The sequence below is a fragment of the Dasypus novemcinctus genome, chromosome 16 (assembly GCF_030445035.2).
Source record: "Dasypus novemcinctus isolate mDasNov1 chromosome 16, mDasNov1.1.hap2, whole genome shotgun sequence".
In the NCBI taxonomy this organism is placed as follows: domain Eukaryota; kingdom Metazoa; phylum Chordata; class Mammalia; order Cingulata; family Dasypodidae; genus Dasypus; species Dasypus novemcinctus.
This window is the reverse complement of record NC_080688.1, coordinates 74,812,221-74,832,296: the sequence shown is the minus strand read 5'-3', so window position 1 is coordinate 74,832,296 and position 20,076 is coordinate 74,812,221. Positions and strand designations below refer to the sequence as shown.

General features: G+C 42.2%; 1 protein-coding gene across 15 annotated transcripts in view; it reads right to left on the bottom strand.

The window, feature by feature from the left end:
- Window positions 1–20,076, bottom strand: part of NEDD4L (NEDD4 like E3 ubiquitin protein ligase) — a 334,138-nt gene that overhangs the window by 75,423 nt on the left and 238,639 nt on the right. For all 15 annotated transcript variants that reach the window (XM_004447200.5, XM_004447198.5, XM_058277800.2 and 12 more), the window contains one exon: window positions 3,270–3,320. In XM_004447200.5, the coding sequence (XP_004447257.1) occupies window positions 3,270–3,320 (51 nt within the window). The remainder of the gene's footprint in view (window positions 1–3,269; window positions 3,321–20,076) is intronic.

Here is a 20,076-nt window from a genome sequence, read left to right as displayed (position 1 = left end):
ATTCCTTTGATTTCATACTTCAGAGTTCTTATTAACTAAATTAAATATTCTTGGCATATTAGATACGTAAACTAGAGAGAAACCGTCTCAGAGAGGGGGAAAAAGCAGGATAAAAAATTAACAAAGTAAAACTGGTGGGTTTGGAGTTTACTCCCCTCCTCACAGTCAGAAGAATTATCTGAGGAAAAGGGAATTCAGAATCACTTTTTAAAAAAAACCTTGGGAAGTGGACTTGGCCCAGTGGATAGGGCATCTGCCTACTACATGGGAGGTCCATGGTTCAAATCCTGGGCCTCATTGACCTGTGTGGAGCTAGCCCACGCGTAGTGCTGATGCGCACAAGGAATGCCGTGCCACGCAGGGGTGCTCCCCGTGTAGGGGAGCCCCATGTGCAAGAGTGCGCCCCATAAGGAGAGCCGCCCAGTGCAAAAGAAAGTGCAGCCTGCCCAGGAATGGCGCCGCACACACGGAGAGCTGACGCAACAAAAAGAGACACAGATTCCTGTGCCACTGACAACAACAGAAGTGGACAAAGAAGAACACGCAGCAAATGGACACAGAGAACAGACAACTGGGGTGGCGGGGGAGAGGAGACAAAAAAATGTATAAAAATTTAAAAAATTAAAAAAACCCTAAAACAGGGAACTGTGATCTGATCCTCACATGGGCCATCCAATATGGAAGCCACTTTCCACAAGTGGCTTTTTAAATTTAAATTTAAATTAATGAAAATGGAATGAAATTTCAGTTCCTCAGTCACACAAATCAAATTTCAAATGTGCAATTACCACAAGTGGCCACTGTACTGGACAGTGACGGTGTAAGCTACATGCTTCACTGATCTATCCCCAGAGATTAGAATTGTGCCTACCAGTAAATATTTTTTGAAGCTTTATGAATTCTTCAGTTAACAGGCTGTATCAAATCAAATAATAATCAAACACCAATCACACACCTTAACCTTGAAAAGGTGGGAGGAGGGGTTGGCAATGACAACTTGACCAACACATGAGTACTCTCCATTATTTCCTCTCATTGCCAATAAAATCATTCAGGTGCTTTATCTTCTTACTCTTTTTATCTAAAAATTGATTTTTTTCCCCCAGTGGATCCATAGCCATATATAATCTGCCTTGATACTAATACAGATATCAAGAAAAGAACACCCATTATTTAATTAGCAAAATATATTCGAATGGTAACATCTATTTTTCATACCCACATCTGTGTTATCAGCCCAAATATGACGACACTGGGCACCTTTTAACATGAGGGTATCAGAGCCATACATGAGAGCAGCTTGAACCCTGGGTCCAAGGGAAGATGATGCTAGTTGGGTACTACCACCACATGGAGGATAAAGGGTGCATGCTTCGCCCTTCTCCTTTTGCTTCCTTTGTGATCCCCTCTCCCTGATACGTACACAGTAGGTGGTTCTAGAAAGCTAACCTTCATTTTGAGCATGGAGACTACAGTATTCCACTGTCTGGCAATCGTGGGCATTGTCAACATGGTAGGACCCATTCTCAACTGGCTCAGCTCATGTAAAAGTAGTCAGGCCTGCTAGGCATTCACTGTTCCTCCCTCCTTAATCTGGTTTCTATTCTAGCCCTTAGCCTTGGTGCCACTTCCTTCTTTCATCCAAAATCCAATGCTGAAGTATTCCCTCTACTGACTTGGTCTTTGGAGAAGAACATTCTTTCACTCTCTGGGAGCCCCACGCAACCTTTCAAAACCCAACTCCAGTCAAACACTCAAACAAGGGCTTATTGGAGCAGGTTGTTTTAAAAGTTTCACTCATGCCTCTTAGAGACTATTAAGTAATAATTTGCCTGGGTTGAAATGTGGTTTTTTTACACTCAGGAAAAAGGGTTGGGCAACACCCACAAATGGATATGCCAACGAATCAACATATTCTAAGAATGCTGGAGATCACAGCTTCAAACTAAGGATAAAGAAATAGACATCATATACTGTCGAAGTGACTTTAGAGGCACAATTTGGGTTTCTAGGGGCTTACTGAATTGTCCCACACAGAAGCACCATGCAAGCACACACACGCACCCTCAGGTACCTTGGAGCTCCAGGTTTGTTTGTTTTTTAAATAGAGACCAACAAAAATATATATATATTTTTATCACTTTAGCTTCACTTTATGATATCACTTTAGCTTCAAATCTTTTGGAAGGGAATGCACTAGAAAACTTCCTTTCTTAATAGCTCCCCTGAATAAGAATAAACTGCTTGCTACCAGATTCCTTTACAACATATCTTCAAAGCCTCCTTGTTAAGATATAGGTTTTTGTGGCATTTAACATATGGTAATAGCCACAAGTCCAACATGGAAGTAGACTTACACTAGGTGGTTTAAGTCATTTTAGTTTATGGACTGTTTATGCCACTTGCTGACAAGTAGCATTAACAAAAATAACAAAATGCCCTTGTAAGGCAGAAACATTTGATGTGCTCCTCTCTTAGCTGCTCCTTGACTTATGTTACTTTGTGCTGCCCAGGGAAGAAGGATAAGAAGGAGGGGTAGAAAGACCTAGAAAACTAAAGCTGGACTATGTGATGATCTACCTTTCACCAAGGCTTCCAGGTCTTACCCAGATGTCCTGTCCAAGTTGTTGCTATAAGGAGCATGTGGGTGACACTTATAACCTCATCTACTACCTGACAGCCTAAACTACCTTGCTGCTCATCTGAGGAAAGAGAAAGGGTAGCAAAACCACACATGCTAACTCAGTACACATTTTGTGACATTCAGAATGAACAGCATTTTTTCTTTTGCCTCTGTGCTGAGAAAGACATAAACCAAAATCTGGGAAACACTAGCTTGTGTAGCTATATCCCAAGAGAAACAGCATGCAGAATTCTAGACAAAGGGAACAAACATCTGATTAGAGTCAAACGTTCAAATCTGGAAGCAAAGACAACAGTGACAAGCAGGAGGGATTTGCCAGAAGTTGTTGTAATAAGGTGCAACACAAAAAGGTGGACTAGCTAAAAGAGCAGAAGAGAAGAAAACAGGAGCTGGTGACATTGACATGAATGCTTAAATGATTCAGATACACGTAGCTTGATTTTTACAAATAAGCTATCCATCATGCCCTTGAGGGGTCCACAGGAGCTAGGACCATAAAACACTCTCTTCATTTGAGCCTTCTCCATTCTGCTGGAGAAATGTCACTCTGCAAATGCATGCCTGCTGATGATGACCGGAAAATGCTCCCCATGGCATGCAGTGTAACGTATGTAGGCATCCTTACCGGAAGATGACTAAGGGGCACGTCCACCTGTCCAAGGAAGTCGTCTCTTGTCTGTTAAGAAGAGAGCAAAGAGTTATGTTTTTCATCTATTCAGAGTACCTGTATTTATTAAAAATCTTTCATTGCAAATAAAGACAAAGGTCTTGGTACAAAGGCAGAAGACTGAGAGGGGGTGGAGACAGCCATCACCAGCCATTACCTAAGAAACCAGTGTTTGAATATCTCACACACCTGATGTTCAGCTGCTGAAACGGTTTGGTATCTACCACCAAGAAGAATGGTCACGAACCATTCCTTGGGGTTGGGGACTGTGCATGCGATCTGTCAGGGAAAGGATGCTCAGGACCACAAAGGAGTTGGGGGGAGAGCTGGATCCAGTTTAAAGAGAAGACGGCAGAGAAATACTGGGAAAATTTTTACAAATATTTATTGTTTGAATACAATAACCTACAGAGCTCTTGAGAGTCGAATCTAGTGAAAGAGTGTACAACCTGTTTAATCACATATCATAAAAACTGGTCCATATTTTTCAATCCAGTAAGTATATTGCTTCGGAATCCAAGTTCATGGATCAGCTATTGGTTAAGTTTTGGATACACTGTGCCCCTCCCTCTTGCCATCTACTATACAACACATATCATTCTGATGTAAAAGAGACCCAGATGAAATACATTTGGAGAAGGTCAAGGGTCCCCTCTTTCAGACTCTGGTTGATGCCAGGGAAGCCATAACTCAGGTTCAGGGTCACTGGCCTGGACCACAGGACGTCTCCTAGGTCATGCTTATACCACATCCTGCTGCTACAGAGCTAGCGTCAAAGCTCCCCATATTTAGGCAACCAGAGGTGCAATTCAGAACACAAAGACTTCTGCTACCCTCATACGGACTATCAAAAACAAGGAAGCCTGTTGATGTCAATCATAAACTACCTGTCTACCTAATGGACGTACAGTGGTCCCATCAGTTGCCCACTCTCCTCCTACTGCAAATACTCCAAAGGAAAAGGACACAGGGTGAAATTGCTGGAAGAAGACAATCTAAGGCAGAGCTCTATTTCATAACCAGATGTGTCTTTGAAAGGCAGCTCACGAATTATTAATCGAAGTGCATTTTAACAGATATTCATGGAAAACCTATGTGCCCACGTTGTTTAGCTACAGAAACATTACTGTCGTGAACTGACTGAAATGGGTTAAGTTTTTCCCAGACATTGAAAGGCCTATCACTAATGGCTGAAGCAGCAAGTCCTCACATGGAGCTCACCCTCTGCAGGTACCAAGTTGAGGCCATATTCAGTCCTCCCAGCTACCCTGGGAACTGGGCACTATTATGTTTCCATTTTATAGATGCAAAACTGGGGGAAGAGGGTTGTGCACGGATCCTATCTGAGCAGGCTGGTTCCAGAGCTCCCGCTACCTCCAATTCAGACTTTCCTCCTTTGCTCAAATGAAAGTTTACTTAATTCCCTGAAGCAATGTAAAGCTAGTAAACTTAACTTTTACTGTATAAAGTTTTCTCATTTTGCGGAAAAAAAAAACCACTTTCTAAAACAATCAAATCTATAAACCAAAAGCAATGCCAAGTATTTAGGTTAAGAAGGCTACACTAATTTTTTTCTTTCTTTTTTTTTTTTTATGTCTTCAATAGCACAGAAAGATCCAATAGGGGGTCGGAGAGCCTACTGATGGCCTTTTTACTGTGCTGGACGCACGAGGGAGAGCTGGGTTTGGGCAGAAGAAAAGGCAGGAGAAGCCTGCTGGGATGGCAGAGTCCCACCTGGGCCTGGGAGTGGCCATGTCTCTGGCCATGACAGTGTTCTCAGATCCTTACTGCCACAGTGTGAGAGCTTACAGGAACCTTATTAAAAAAAAGTAACCAAATCCATTTTTAATGATTCCCATTACAAAGCATTCCCATCAAATGGCATGTTACCTACAAGAGCTTACAACCCAAATTAACTGCAACTCATACAGCTTATATTGGCATTGCTTGTGACTATTTTTAAGTGGTAAAATGCCTTCCCTTTCAACCTGAATAACTGCCTGTCACACCATTCTCGAGGCTGAAAATGTGCAGATTAGGAACACCAGCAGGTTAGCCACAAAATTATAAATGTTCCTTCTTGAAGAGCAGTCCTGTATTTTCCATTGAAGTGACAATGCAAAATGGAGCCCCTGAAATGTGTCGTATGAAAAGATACAAGAATCCGTACCATGTTCCATTATAGGGGCAGGGAATTAATGCACAATTCAAAAACTGTTTCTCTTGGCACTAACTCCTGACTAATGACATTCAGGACTGCCTTTTTTTGGTGACATTCCCTTCTAAACAAGGAAGAAGGAAGAGGATAAAGTGCGTGCTGTGTTGATGGACAGGTATGCTGCTACCATCTGTGAATGCCACTGGGACTGTAACAATAGCTCCAGTGAAAGCTGATTATAGCTCTCGGGCTATTTTCCAAGGCTCTGAAGAGGACACCAAGAATGCATCCATTCAAAAGTCAACAGGGACTTTGGATCTTTAGGTTAGAATTGTATTCAAAGGATGTTATCTGAATCTTATACTACACCCTGGGGACCACAACTCCACTGTTGTTTTGAGGCAGAAGTAGCAGAACACAGTGTGAATTTCACATCTGAGCTTAAAGGGGAGAGAGAAGCAAGTAAGGTGTGCTCACAGGTAAAGCTGGGGTGATACAAGCTCATTAGGAAAGGCATTGCTACATACATATATATATATATATATAATATATATCTCAAAAAGGTGTCTACCAGAAGGTAAAATGGCCACACATAATATTGGAGCTATGTACTAAGGCAGTGTTTTATAAGCTGTGGATTGTGACTCAGTGGTTCACAAGATGCTTTTTTTAAAAAAATTAAGTATGATAGAATAGAAAATCAGTGCTTCATATGAAATTAGAGTAAGTACTGCTTCAAGAAACTTGTTTCAGCGACATACATATGGAAATGTATGTACTAAGCTGCAATTTAAAATTATTTTTTTGTATCACCATCAAAAAAGTTTGAAAGCCACTCTATCACAGAAAATGAAACACCATCCAGGACTATCAATTCTTAGGTTTTTTTTCCCCAGAAACCAATAAGCAGTAACTTCCAAGAAAATTATATTTAGAATTTCTGATGACAAATGAAAGAGAAATATAGAAGAATTAGAACATAAGTCAGAGAGTAAGAATTTTAAAGATATACTATGATATTTGTTTGCAACAAATCAAGGTAAACACCCTAACTCTTAACACTAAGCCAGAAAAATAATCATTCTTTTTCCACTAAGCTATTAAATTCAACTTCTGTGCCTGCTGCTTCCTTTCAAAGCACAGGACTCTGAGCTCAGGCATCTGCACTGACTAGACGGGGCGGGGTGGGGTAGATAGGTTATTTTTTATTTAGAAGCACATACTCTGCTATAAGTGTCTAATAAATGACTTGAGTACATTTTGCAGAAGACTTTAGATAAAATGTTAAAAACACAGTGACTCTTCAACTGCTTTTGTCTGGAAAGTCAACTGAATGCCAGGATGAATTTCTTCCTCTTTCAAATGGTTTCATTCCTCAGTAAAGCATGGGGTCAGCTCTGTTGTCACATACAAAAGGAAGAAAGGACCTTCTTGTTGTTCTTTTCATTTGCCACGCATAGAAGCCTCTATCACACACAAACAGCCAGAACTGCTGTGGCTCACGAAAGAATAAAGGAAATCTGGCCTTCACTGACACTGGTGCAACACTGTCACACACACCAACCACCTGTGTGCCTCTGGCTGACAAGGTGAACCATTTCAACACACACAGTCCAAGTTACCTTAGCCAAATAGTCAAAGTGGCATGCAACTAAAACCAAAGAAAATAATGCAATGATGAAATATTCTGAACACACACACTCCTACCCCAAATCACTTCATATACACCAGAACACAAAACCCAAACAAAGCTCAGATACTCACCCTGCCACCTCTCCTCCCATTTCAGTTTTCAGAAGTAAGGGATAAAATCTGCCACCCACTAAAACAGAGTGAGGTGTGTCCTAAAGACACTGGTGCTTATTTATAACAACAAATAAGTCCTCCAAGACAACAAGACAGATGTCAGAGCAAACCTGCACTATTTTAACAGGCCCTAGTAAAACCCCTCTGGCAACACTGGCAGAACTAAATCTAGGGCTTGTGACAGAGTATATCTGCAATCCCTAAGACCATCTATTTCAAGGGATAGTTTCTTAAAATTTAGAAAACCTGAACAGGAGGAGGCACATAGAATGAAAGACCACTGTGCTGGCAAAGGCTAGAGCCGACAAACAACAGTAGTCTGGCTCTAGCCAGGAAATACTGGGCCGTGAGACGCCACTGCTTTGCAATGTCAGAGAAGTAAAGAATTTCAGTGGCCCAACACGAGGGATGGGATGGGACTGCCTGATGTCCCCTCCCTCTAGGGGGGTGCAGGAACATCCGGTCCTCTCCCCCACTCCCAAACAGAAACATATTCCAGGCAAGGCAGTCAGATGAAGGCTGCAGGAATTGCAAGATTTGCAGTAGGACACTTAATAATCAAAATTTTAGACCACTGCACTAAACTCCAGAGGTGTGAATGCTGGGAGAGAACTTTGGGAATCAGACATAGAAAATGTGAGCAGCAACACTGAGCTTTGAACCTTTTCCTCACTAACTCCTACTGTGCCTGGCTCTGTACAGAGCTGAGGTGCCCTTACCTCCTACATAGAGAACCTAACTAGTCTTGTTCAACAGAAATAAAAGTACTGAGGGCCACACAAGTAATTAGACGTTTCCTAATACTCACATTTAAAAAGCAAAAAACAGGTGAAAATAATTTTAATAATGTATTTAACCTAATACTCAAAAGATCACCTCAACAAGCTGTCAATATAAAATTACTATTAATAAAATTTTATACATCCTTTTCACATCAAGCCTTTGCACCCATGTGTATTTCACATGTACAGCACATCTCAATGTGGACCAGCCACATTTCCAGGGGGCTAGTGTCTTCACAGCTCTAAGTGGACAAGGTCACTGCTATGGAGTAGAGGTATGACCAATCGCTGCAGGAATACAAAGGGGAAGTGACAAATTCTGCCAGTGTCAAGGTCAGAGGGGAGTTTGTGAAGGACATAATCTGTTCACAGGGTCTTGAAGCGGGAGCTGCTCAGGTGGGATGGGGGCAGGAAGGGAATGCCGGGCAGGCAGAAGCATTAGGCTACCGCCAGGAGGTTCCCAGGAGAGCAGCCACTGGAGAAGGGCCGTGAGGACTGTGTCACTCGAGTGTGGGTCAGTGTGGGGAAGGGGAGGTGGCGGGGAAGGCAAGAGACCTGGGGGCCATGAGGTAGGGAGTAACAGGCCTGGCTTGCCCTTCAGAAAGATCCGACAGCTGTGGGGGGAATTTATTGGAGGGTGAAGACTCTGGAGGAGAAAGAGCCCGTGGTGTCCCGTCGCTCAGATGAGGCATCGGCAGGGTCTGGCCTCCACAGGAAAACGGATGGCTCAGGACTCACTCCAAAGTGCTCAGCTCACTGCCTCCTCCTCCTTGGAGGGACTGTGTTCACTGTGATGAGGGAATAAATAAAGGAATGTATGCTACACAAAAGCTCCCAGGCAATGGCCACTGCCCATTTCTTTTAAGGCCATTTTATCTTTGTAAAAAATGCAAATGTAGAAAATTATAGGTATTACTATTATTGATATCCTCTTACAGATTTCATTCCTCTTAGCCTTTCTGTAAAAGGATTCCTAGATTTATTCACTGAATAAACAAAGATTTTTCAAAGAACATAATTTGCTAGAAATAAGGGTTAAGCATTCACATATATTCTTCTTGCTACAAAAGCAAACTGATCTGAGATTGGACTTCAACGTGAATTTCAAAGGAAAATGTGTCACTGCATTCATTTAATGACATTATTGTTTAACTTTGTGCTTCTGGTTTATGGCATAATTATTTTAATTTCTCAAAATTTCAGGATAATTTCCTTAGGATAAGTGCATCCTTTCTTCTCTGAAGAAGCTCTAAAATCAAAATTTTTTGCAAGCAGTTTTAACAGATTAAAAGTATAAATTAAAAAAATGAAGATAATTCAAATTCTGTAGTTTCTCTCTGAACTTAGCTATCAAAGAACAGATCATAATAACCTGAAATAATTAACAGACACCCTGTGCCTAGTAACCAAGGCAATGCCAATGAATGATTTGCAAGAAAAGGAAAAAGTGTATTTAAATATACCATGGATGCAATGTTATTTTCATACTTTGATTTTATTAACATGCTCTTTGTTAAGAACTCTTTTCCATTTTTCTGAGAACATGTGAAACATCTCCTTGTCTGGCAGGCCAACGGTTAGATATGTGGAGCATCATACTCAAGCAAGAACATATCACATGGTAATGCAAAGGTAGTGTGGTTTCACTCTTGGGATTATAATGATTGAACACTATGATCTAGAGTTATATGAGTTTATGCAAGCACGCTCCCTGGATTTTCCACAAAGGTTATATCACAACAGCCTCAACATGCTCTCTGACACCCTAAGTAGATCCTTACTGGCATCCTTTCTCCATTGGCTGAAATCGCATCTCGAAGGTTGCTAGAGGGAAAGCTCTAGTCATAGTCCGATGAGAATGTCAAGGCTACAAAAAAATAAGCTAACTTTTATCAGACACTGTTGTAAGGTTAAGGGACTTGTGCAAGGTCACAGAGCTGGTAAGTAGTAGCCAGAATGTCCACCCAGGCATTCTGGCTTCAGAATCCATACTCTCAACCCGTGACATAACACCTGTCTTAAGAAAATCAGGCTATCGCCACAGCTGCAGTGCCCAATTCCACATCCCTTAAGGGTTGACGGTCATCAACACTGTAGCCCACAGACTGGGAAGTCCCCAGAATCTCTTTTATTGTTCCAGAGAGTTCTCCGGCTAAAGATCAGTGCCGCATCTGTCAGGCAATGCTGTCAATCTCATCAGAAGTGGCATTTCTACTGTGCTTAATGTTTACTGCTTCTTCCTGTCTCTGGGTAGTTCCTTAAGGGCTTTGATGACCAGGGCAGAGGCAGAAGTTACCATCCCAGTCTGGGCCTGTCTGTTCTGAATGGTCAGTTTCACCATAACCCTTAGACCTTTCTGGCCACCAGTTGCCTTGGCAACATCAGGATCAACCTTTTTTGGAGACAGACTGAGGGGGTTGGTCTTGGGGGCCAGGGCAGACATGGCACCGACTTCCCCACCAGTGCCCCTCAGGTACTCAACTTGGATCTTGCTGGGGTCAAACTTGGCGGCATGGCAGAGGTGGTTGGGGTCAGATGAACCCACGTGCAGGAAGACCGAAGAAAACTGCACCCTGGCCGTCTCTAAGCTGAAAGCTGGATGGTTTTATAGTAATTTTCTAGATTCTCATTTTCCATATGTCCTCATCCCTAAAACTGATCTGAGAACAGTGCCTGCCTACTGGTGCTTCCCCTTTTCTACCTCCCTTTCTAAATCACAACCCTCTTTCTCCCACTTTCCAGAGAAAGATGTACTTCACCCATTCTGAATGTGGACATGGCATTTGTGCTGGGTATAAACGTGGCTGGCACACGAAATGAAGGAAAGATTTGAGAGGAAAGGGACTTGAGAGAACACGAGAGAGACAGTACTTGACCTCATCTAGTGATTATTCTCACGAAATGACTCTTTTGCATATTTTCCTTCCTTCCTTCCATCCAACCACCTAATTTTCTTGTTTATTTGATTTAAAAAAAGGAAGTCAGACTTTTTCCGTTAGAAAGTAAGTCTGTTATGACTGTTTTAACAATAAGGACTGTTTTTGCTAATTCAATTTTATGACAGCTGTTTTCCCCCCATAAAAGGATTGAGCTAAATCTGCAGTATTGAATATTTTATGAAATACATTTAAAGCATAAATACAACATTCAATATGTTAGAAATTAAATCTTTTGCAATTTCTGGACTAATAAATGATTGAGCTACTGATAAATTTTAGATGTGGACTTAAAAAAAATGTGAAATAATTTTTCAAAATTCTTTAGGAGGTCCAGTGTCAGCAATGTTTAGAGACCATTGTTTGAAAGCATACAGCCTATCATTAAGTCAGGCTATTGATCAGTTTATTAAAAACCTTCCCTCAAAACTCCTTAAGAATTTAAAGCTTCCTCTCCCAGGGTACAGGATTTTTAGATGGCAACAATGAAAAAGAAAAATCCTTCCTTTCCATATATAATGCTGAAGAGAAAAAGAGTATGGACAACATTTCAAAGCCTTGTGAAAAATTAAGCAAGTTGGTGCCTTTTAAGAATTAACCATTTAAAATGAGAATTTTCAAGGATGAGAAGAAATTTTCATTAATTTGGCTTCACAGTCTAGCAGATTCTCATTTATGCTCAGTGGATGCAACTGTCTGCTGCTTCCTATCATCTACCTGACCATGCTGGGAAACAAGGCATCCACCTCCTGCTTCCTCTAGTCTCTTTAGGTCAGGATGATGACGACAAGCACCTGCGTGAGGTCCTGAGTCCTTCTGAGCAGAATGGACAGGTGGGCATGAGGAGTTAACCTGGGGTCCTCAGGCCTGGCTGGACACAAGAATCACCTGTGAAGTTCTAGAAATCAATCACCTGTGAAGTTCTAGAAATCATGGTATGCAGGTCTCATCTCAGAGCCATTAAATTTCTGATAGAGATGCTTTTTGTGTATAGTTTCCTCAACTTACTCTCATTTGTGGCCAGGGCTGAAAATAACTAAACCCCTAGTTTTTCCAGTTCACAGAAGAAAAAAATCATAATTACCCACTAAACTGGGAGAATTACACCAATTTGCAAGTTGATACTAAATTGCAATCTCCAAAAGTATAAATTAGTCCATCTTACTTTACCCTATTCCCCTTTGTGCCTGCACTGTTCCCCCAAATGAAAAATAGCTGGACCAATTTATACATGTAGGTAAAAATAACTGTCTGGGCACGGAATGTGGATGAGCTGGGGGAGGAGGGTGCATTTTTGGCTGCCCCTGTTGGAACCGAAGTGCTCTGGCCTGATAGGACTGTGATATTAATAGGAATCAGACTCACAGGTGCACAGACAAAGCACAGGGATTTCACTGGTTGTGGCCAAGGGATATCTGCCTGCCACTCTAATACTGGGGCTAAAAAGACAAATCCCATTTCAAAATAGAATCGGAGAATGTGGTCTGTAGGAGGGACCACAAAAGCCATTTAGTGCTACAAACATCTCAGAGTCACATCTCTATCCATCTCTCAAGTAGTTGCTCACCCTCCCTCGTTCTGAAGAGCACCAGTATGGGGAGCTCACGACCTCGTGGGCAGCAGAAAGGGTATGGGTTTTGGATACGCATATGTTGTGTTAAAACCCCTTGTCTACCTATATGAACAACCAAAAGCAAGTTTCTCAATCAGCATCGAATGTCAATGTCCTCATTCATAAAATAAGGATAAAAACAACTCCACCATGCATAGCTACTGAGTATTACATGAGACAGATTCAATACAAGTCAGTCTGAACCCAGGGTTTCACCACCTCAGCATGACTGGCATTTGTGAGGGGGCTGTCCTGTGCATGACAGGGTACTAAGCATCCCTGGCCTCTTCCCATGAGATGCAGTAATAACCTCCAAGCCCCCCACCCCCCCAAGTTGTGACAACCAAAAATATCCCCTGGGGGATCAGATCATCCCCAGTGGAGAACCACTGTTCTAACAGCATTTTCCTCCTTCCTGCTCTGGAAGGGGTTCATTCCATCTTTGGGCAGTTCTGTAAGAATGTTCTAGTGACCTGCTATTCATTTTTCTTTAACCCTCACCTCCTTGAAGCACCAGGGAAGAAGGAAGGGTAACTCAAGTTTCCATAATTAGAAATTAGCAGACCTGGGATTTGAATCAGGATCTGACTCCAACACTTACATTTATTTCTAAAATACTATGCTATTTCTTGGCGGCTAATCCCTCTTCTAGACGGCTTAATTACTTATTTGAAGAAAGTTATCATGTCCTTATCCTCCAGCTCGGTTCCTGCCCCATAGTGAGTTTTTTTAAAAGGAGATCTGAAGGCAAAGCTGCATGCACCTAACTACTTCCTAATGTGACTACCAGGAGAATCCTTGAGAAGGAAGGTGGAAGGCTGAGCTCCTTGCCTGAGTTGTACTTAAGAGCAAAAGCAAAAGCTACAGAGTTATCAGGAACTGAGGCTCTGCCCAAAAGAACATTTCCAGAACAAGGGACCATGCTCTACAGAGCTACATGTGGGCCCATGGGGACTGGCATCAAAGCTAGGAAAGCCCAGATAAAAATCCCAAGAGGAGACACATGCCCCAAATGCTCCACTCAATGTAGGTCAAATCTTCAACAGTCAAAGCACCAAAGACAAATAGAACAAGCATACTAGGTTCCCAATTTTTAGTGTTTACTTATGCCTCAAAACACAAGCTAAATCTGGGAGAGGAAAGTCAATCACTTGCAAATTTTCCCAAGACTCACTAGTTTCTAAAACCGAAGTGGCCCATGCTCTGCCCAGAAGTGGCTGCATATGCACACCGACTGTAAAACCCACCAAGGATGGATGAGGGTGAGGCAGGCTACATGCTGGGAGCAGGCTTGCCCAAGGCGGAGACAGCAAGGTCCTCCTGAAAACCTTGCTCCCCAGATGCCTCTCCTGCCTCACCCTGTCCCAGCTCTGAATCCCACATCTATTGCTTGTATGCTCTGTACTCATGACTCAAAAGTGCAGGAGTCAAGGAAATGATCTTTGAGAAGTATACAGTCTAGATGCACGTGTTCTAAAATACAGCAGTGGATTTTGAGGTGTGTCAGAGAAAGGGGCCTTGCAGGCCTGGGTGATGGAGCCTTGTGTGTTCAACCTGGCTCTGAAACTAATGAGCTCTACGATCTGGAGCCCCAAGCCTTGCCTGGGCCAGGTTCTTCATCTGGAAAATGGGGTAACACCTGCATTTCCTGTTTTATCAACTGTTGGGTACATCAGATGTCAATGTCTGTGGAAGGCTTTGAAAAACAAAATGTGCAAGTTACTACCGCAGGCTATTACGCTCATATCAGTGCATATTTGAAATTGGCTGTTGAGCAACAGGAGGAGAGTTGTGGGGTCTCTGCCAACTCTGGCCAACTGGAAAGCACACAGCTATTTTCAGAAACAGGGTGGTTTAGTCAGTCTGCGATCAAAGGACTGCTCCTGTATTGCAGTTTGAGAAACCCTGCTCTAACCTGTGAGGGGAGAATATATGAAAGAGCTTTAAAAACTGGGAGGAATGTTGTCAAGTTAATCATCCCTTAATAGTAAATATATGAAACAATGAAATATGCTGTAGGAACCAAGATGCCAGAAAAAAAAAAGGAGAAAAAAAGAAGGCTTGGTCCAAGAAGCTGCTTAAAACAGGGACATTCTCTTGGGAGTTTAGACGTTTTCTTCCTGCTAACCTTTTTCATGATGTTGGGTGTGAAGCGACACATCAACTCATCAACGAGTTATGCTGAAGAGTCTATCTCTGTGCATGCCGGTTGTCTGGAAAACTAAACCTATAATCTTGAAGAAATGCTGCCTCATAAATAGTAGTTAAATCTCCAGGTAGACAACAAAGTCTCTGGAGATCTGTAAAGCAGCATTACCACCACACTGGGCCTGGGGCTGGGCTTGCAGCAGGGCAAAGATTCTTTGTCATCTTAAGTATTCATGAGAATTCTGCAATTGACGCCATGATATTTCTATGGGTTATTTTAATAGAAGAGTTACAATATTCCTATAAAAATCTCTAAGTAAAACTAAGTCTTCAGGAACACCCATCATGTTTTTATCATGTTACTCCCATGGGAGAGCATAGGCTGCCAGTCACTGCAGGCACCCAGGTGGCACTGCCTAGCTTCTCCTTCACCACCCTCGCTAGACAAGGCCCCTAACCTCTCTGAGCATCTCCACAGTGGGGATAATAGGTGGTTTAATAAAAATGCACTGCTGTTGGAATTGTGACTATGGCAGATTACTGACAAGAACACACAATTAAGTTGTTAATCACCAGTTGTAGCAGTTTAATATTATTGAATTCCAAAAAAATATATTGGATTATGCTTATAAGCTGATCTGTATGTGGGCATGATTGAGTTATGATTAGGGCTTTGAGTTCCCACCCTTTGGTGGGTGGAGACTCACATAAAAGGCATGGCAAAGAATAGAGTTGAGGGTTTCTGATGCTGGAGTTTTGATGTTGGAGTTTATTGCTGAAATCTTAAGCTGGAGCCCCAGGAAGTCAGCACGCAGAGGAAAGAGAAGCCAGCCCCAGGAAGGAAGGGGCCTTGAACCCAGAGAAAAGCAAGCCTCAGGAACGTAGGAACCCAAGAAGCCTGAACCCTCACAGACGCCGGCAGCCATCTTGCTCCAAATAGACTTTAGTGAGGGAAGTAACTTATGCTTTATGGCCTGGTATCTGTGAGCTCCTACCCCAAATAGATACCCTTTATAAAAACCAACCAATTTCTGGTATTTTGCATAAGCATCCTTTTGGCTGACTAACATACCAGTGTACTTCCCCAAAAGGAAAACCAGAAAAAGTCACAGATTAGGAGACTGTGCTAGTGAGCTCACAGCCATAAACAACATATTGATACAAAAAGAGCATGTGAACACGCAATTACATGCTCACATAATTCCTAACCTTCCCATTGATCAAAGCACCCAATGTCACTAAAATTCAATTTCTAATCACCACCATTTGTAGACTGAATATTAATGACAACACAAGGGATGAGCCTACAATAATGGCCCAATACTTCAAAATATTCTGTTAAACAGATGTATTTAGACATTGAAATGAGTTTTAAATTATCCTCCTTTTCTTCATTTCCTCACTTGAGCTCTTTTTCCATAGTTCAACAGAAGGAGTAGAGAGGGAGTTAAGGAAAACCATGTCTTCCTCTCTCTAACTTATCATGGGACCCGAGGGGACTTATTTAAACTTTCTGTGCCTTATTATCTCCATTTATTTACATAGAATTAAGACTAGGTAATTCTAAGGTTCTCCATAGGTGTACAAGTTTTAGAACTTAAACTGCTATAACAGTTTTCCTTACCCTTAGTGTCAAATTTGACAAAATATCACCTTATATTTCTGTAATAATCTGTAAATCAAGCAATATACCCCTAATTTCAATGTAGAAACAGAGAGAGCACCTGACAAAGCAAGGTCACATGTGATAAAACCTTGCCTGCTGGACTGCACACTTCATCTAGGGACCTGTGCAGCCATCAGAGCCCAGTACGGGCTGGGTCCCATGATATTTATTAAACAGATGGAACTGGGACTGTTTAACTCCCATCTCCAGAGGAATGACAAGCATAACTGGTACAGACAGAATTCCTTCCTTCTAGAACATGGACGGCTTTGAGGACTGAGGGGGTGTGGTTCTGTGCTCTGGCTCTAGCTCTAGTCAAAGGTGATTCAAGGCAGTTCTTAGCCTCTCTCAGCCTCAGTCTCATTTGCAAAATGGGGGTAATACCACTGAGAGGTGGTTGTGAGGGTTAGTGGTAAGCTCTATGTGGAAGAGACTGGGAGCCCCTGGAGCCCACTAGGGTAGAGTCAGTATTCAACCCAAATGCTTTTCTTGAGGGTAGAACATGCTCTAGAAATTTCTACTTAAGCTGGAGGTATAATCCTGTGAAATGCCTACATGACAAATAATTTCACACCATCAATCAATGACAACAACTCGAATATACGGGGTGCTCACTCCATGACCAGCAGTGTTCTAAGCACTTCACATAGCTTATCTCGCCTCATCCTTACAACAACCCTACGAGCAAACTAAAGCACAGGAAGGTCGAGTAACTCCCCCAAGGTCACCAGCCGGTAAGTGGTGGAGCCCAGATGTGAACTCTTCCCCACAACTGGCAGTCTCTGACAGTCACAGGTCTTGGATGCCTCTATTCAAAGTAAACACCCAATTCTTAGGTTTCTTTCTCTTTTTTTTTCTATAAAATTCTCACCCAGATACTGACCCATCCTGGTCCAGTTCATGGGATATCTGGCAGATCATAAATGGATCATTTAACATTTTGAGTACATACTGCAAATCTGAACCTTAACTTGGATGCCATCTTGAGAATAAGTGAGAATAGTTTACTATGAGACTCTTAAAACCCTATTAACAGTAGATATCTAAAATCTCTGCTACCCTAAAGACCAATCTCCGAAAGGAGCTAGGGGTGAGGGAGGAGATGCCATACCTATTTATTGATGAACTATAAACTTATTATATAGCTGGTTCAGGCCCTATTTGTAAAAGCTACTGATATGTGGTTGAAGGGAGTCCACCCATCCACAGACAATATAATTTTGGGCATTTCAAGACCACAGTGATGATGATTAGCTTCAGAGTCAAGATTTCATATAGAAATGCAAATACATTCAATTTATACAAAGGTATTGAAAAAATGTTGATTCATTAGCACATACTGTATGTTTATTTTTAGGAATCAAGCTGTCAAAAAAAATCTTGGGTGAACAGCAATCAAGAAATACATTAAAATTAATTCATTTCAGTCCAGCTCAGTCCTTGTTGCACTCCCAGGAAAGGACCAAAGACAAAAAACACTGGTACAAAAGCACTGGTGTGGCTTCTTCCCAAGCTGCTTATCATGCAGCATGCACAGGGTGTACAACCAATTAGCAGTGTTGTGTGGGAGGAATCTTCTTTAACCTTGAAATTCACATAAGGATTTTAATAAAATAGAATCATAAAACCCAGAATGATTATTGTTCAAACTAGGACAAACTGAGTTCAACCACATGCTTTTCTCAACCTTACCTTACATAAAGTGGTACATGCTGTGTGTGTGTGCGTGCATAAGAAAAGATATAGGAAAACATTCGAGTGATTTGAATAAAGATAATATTTAGAAGGCAGCTGCCACCAATTAAATGGAATGGCCAAGTAATCCCTGGTCATGTTATGAATTGTTACAGCCAGCAACTTAACCGTTTATTTATTTAATTTTGATTTTACTGGAAGAAACAAGCTGTGCTGCAATTCAAGAAGCCAAGGGGACAAAAATACGAGGGAGACATTGTCGTATAAAATGTAATTCAGAAGCTTGGTCTCTATCCAAGGTGAAATGGTATCGTAAGAAACAAATCTGTCATCATGCGCTCATCAGAAGGGGCCAGACAGAAGAGTATTTCATTACTTACAGCAGTGTGCTTTCCCAGCCCACAGCAACTTTTCCTTAAAGTTTACATGCATAATCTCATTTAAGCATCCCAATAACCCCGAAGGGAAAACACTGTTAGTCCTACTTTGAAGGTCAGAAATGTGGGGTTGAAAGTTAACTTGCCCAAGTCACACAGTGAATAGGGCCAATCACAGTGCTATTTTCAGGGGTATCCTGTTTTTCTGCCTTGTCACTGAAGATTTAGCTAAGATAACCATGGTCCCAGAGATATAGCCCAGGACCATAGTCAGAATCATGCACTACAACTCAGAGAAATTCAGGTTCCTTTAAAATATACACAGAAAAAGTGTCTTTCCCTTTTAAAGAGCTATTTCATACTTCACATCAGACATGCGACATTCATGTGGACAGACTGAGCTAGCAAAAATTCAAGTTACCCAAAATGATAGACCATGGTATTGTAATGGGCAGACTGATCCGGTGTAAATTTAAGTTTCCTGGATTTTATTCTTTCTTATTCTGTACTGCTGATTTAGGAGAGTCTAATCATACTTGCTAGCACAGAGGAATTTTCTTTGACTATTTTCCTTCAAGAACTTGAACTGCTGTTTTATTGGGGGAAGAAAAACTGAAGAACAGACAAAGACATTATCAAAGTACAGCAGGAAAGAGTAACAAGCACAGAAAGGCATATTTGCGGAAAGTGGCTCTTGGGAGAAGGCTGAGAGACAGTGAAAAGGTACGGAAGCTCTCCAGGGTCCCACGCTTGGGCTCGCAGAGCAGGACGTGCCAAGACAGCAGGCGCCAGGGCTCAGACACTCATGGGCACCACTTCCTGGCCCTCACGTTAGAACACACTCTTTTTCCTAGAACTCCTTTCACGTGGGCATGGCTTCTCATCCAGAAAAAAACACAAGGAACCGAACCTCAAGACAGGCACAGTTTACCTGGTCGCATCAGCACCAACACACAGTTTGGTTCTCAAGAATAACCCAATTTCACTCAGGCCAGGGTAAAATGACCCCTGTAGGAGGGAAGTTGAAGCCTCTCCCGCCGTTGAAAATGGGCTGTAGCCGGCCCCCAAAGGTATCAGACCCTAATCTCTGGAACCTGAAAATGTTACTTTATGTGGAAAAAGTCTTTGCAGATGTGACTCAGGAAAGACTCAAAATGTCAGATTATCCTGGATTATCCGGGTGGTTCCTAAATGCAGTCACAAGTGTCCTTATAAGGGGCGCAGAGGGCAGGAGGCAGATACTGGAGTGATGTGGCCATGAAGGGGGCCTCCAGGAACTGGAGGAGACCAGGAGGGGAGCACAGCCAGCCAACACCTAAGGCCCAGTGATCCTGATTTAGGATTTCAGCCTGCAGGGTTGTAAGAGAATAAATGTATTGCCGTAAGCCATCGTGTTTGCTGTAGTTTGTTAGAGAGCAGTCACAGGAAACTAAGCCATGTGCAGGACCAACCCAAAGACAGGCTTTAGCAGAAACAGAGCTGGAGGACTGGGAGATGTCTCACCACAGGCCAACCAGGACACCCTCACTGTGAATCAGAGGGGGCACTGCATGTGGCAACAAAGAGCTCCCTGCCCAATGGTGCT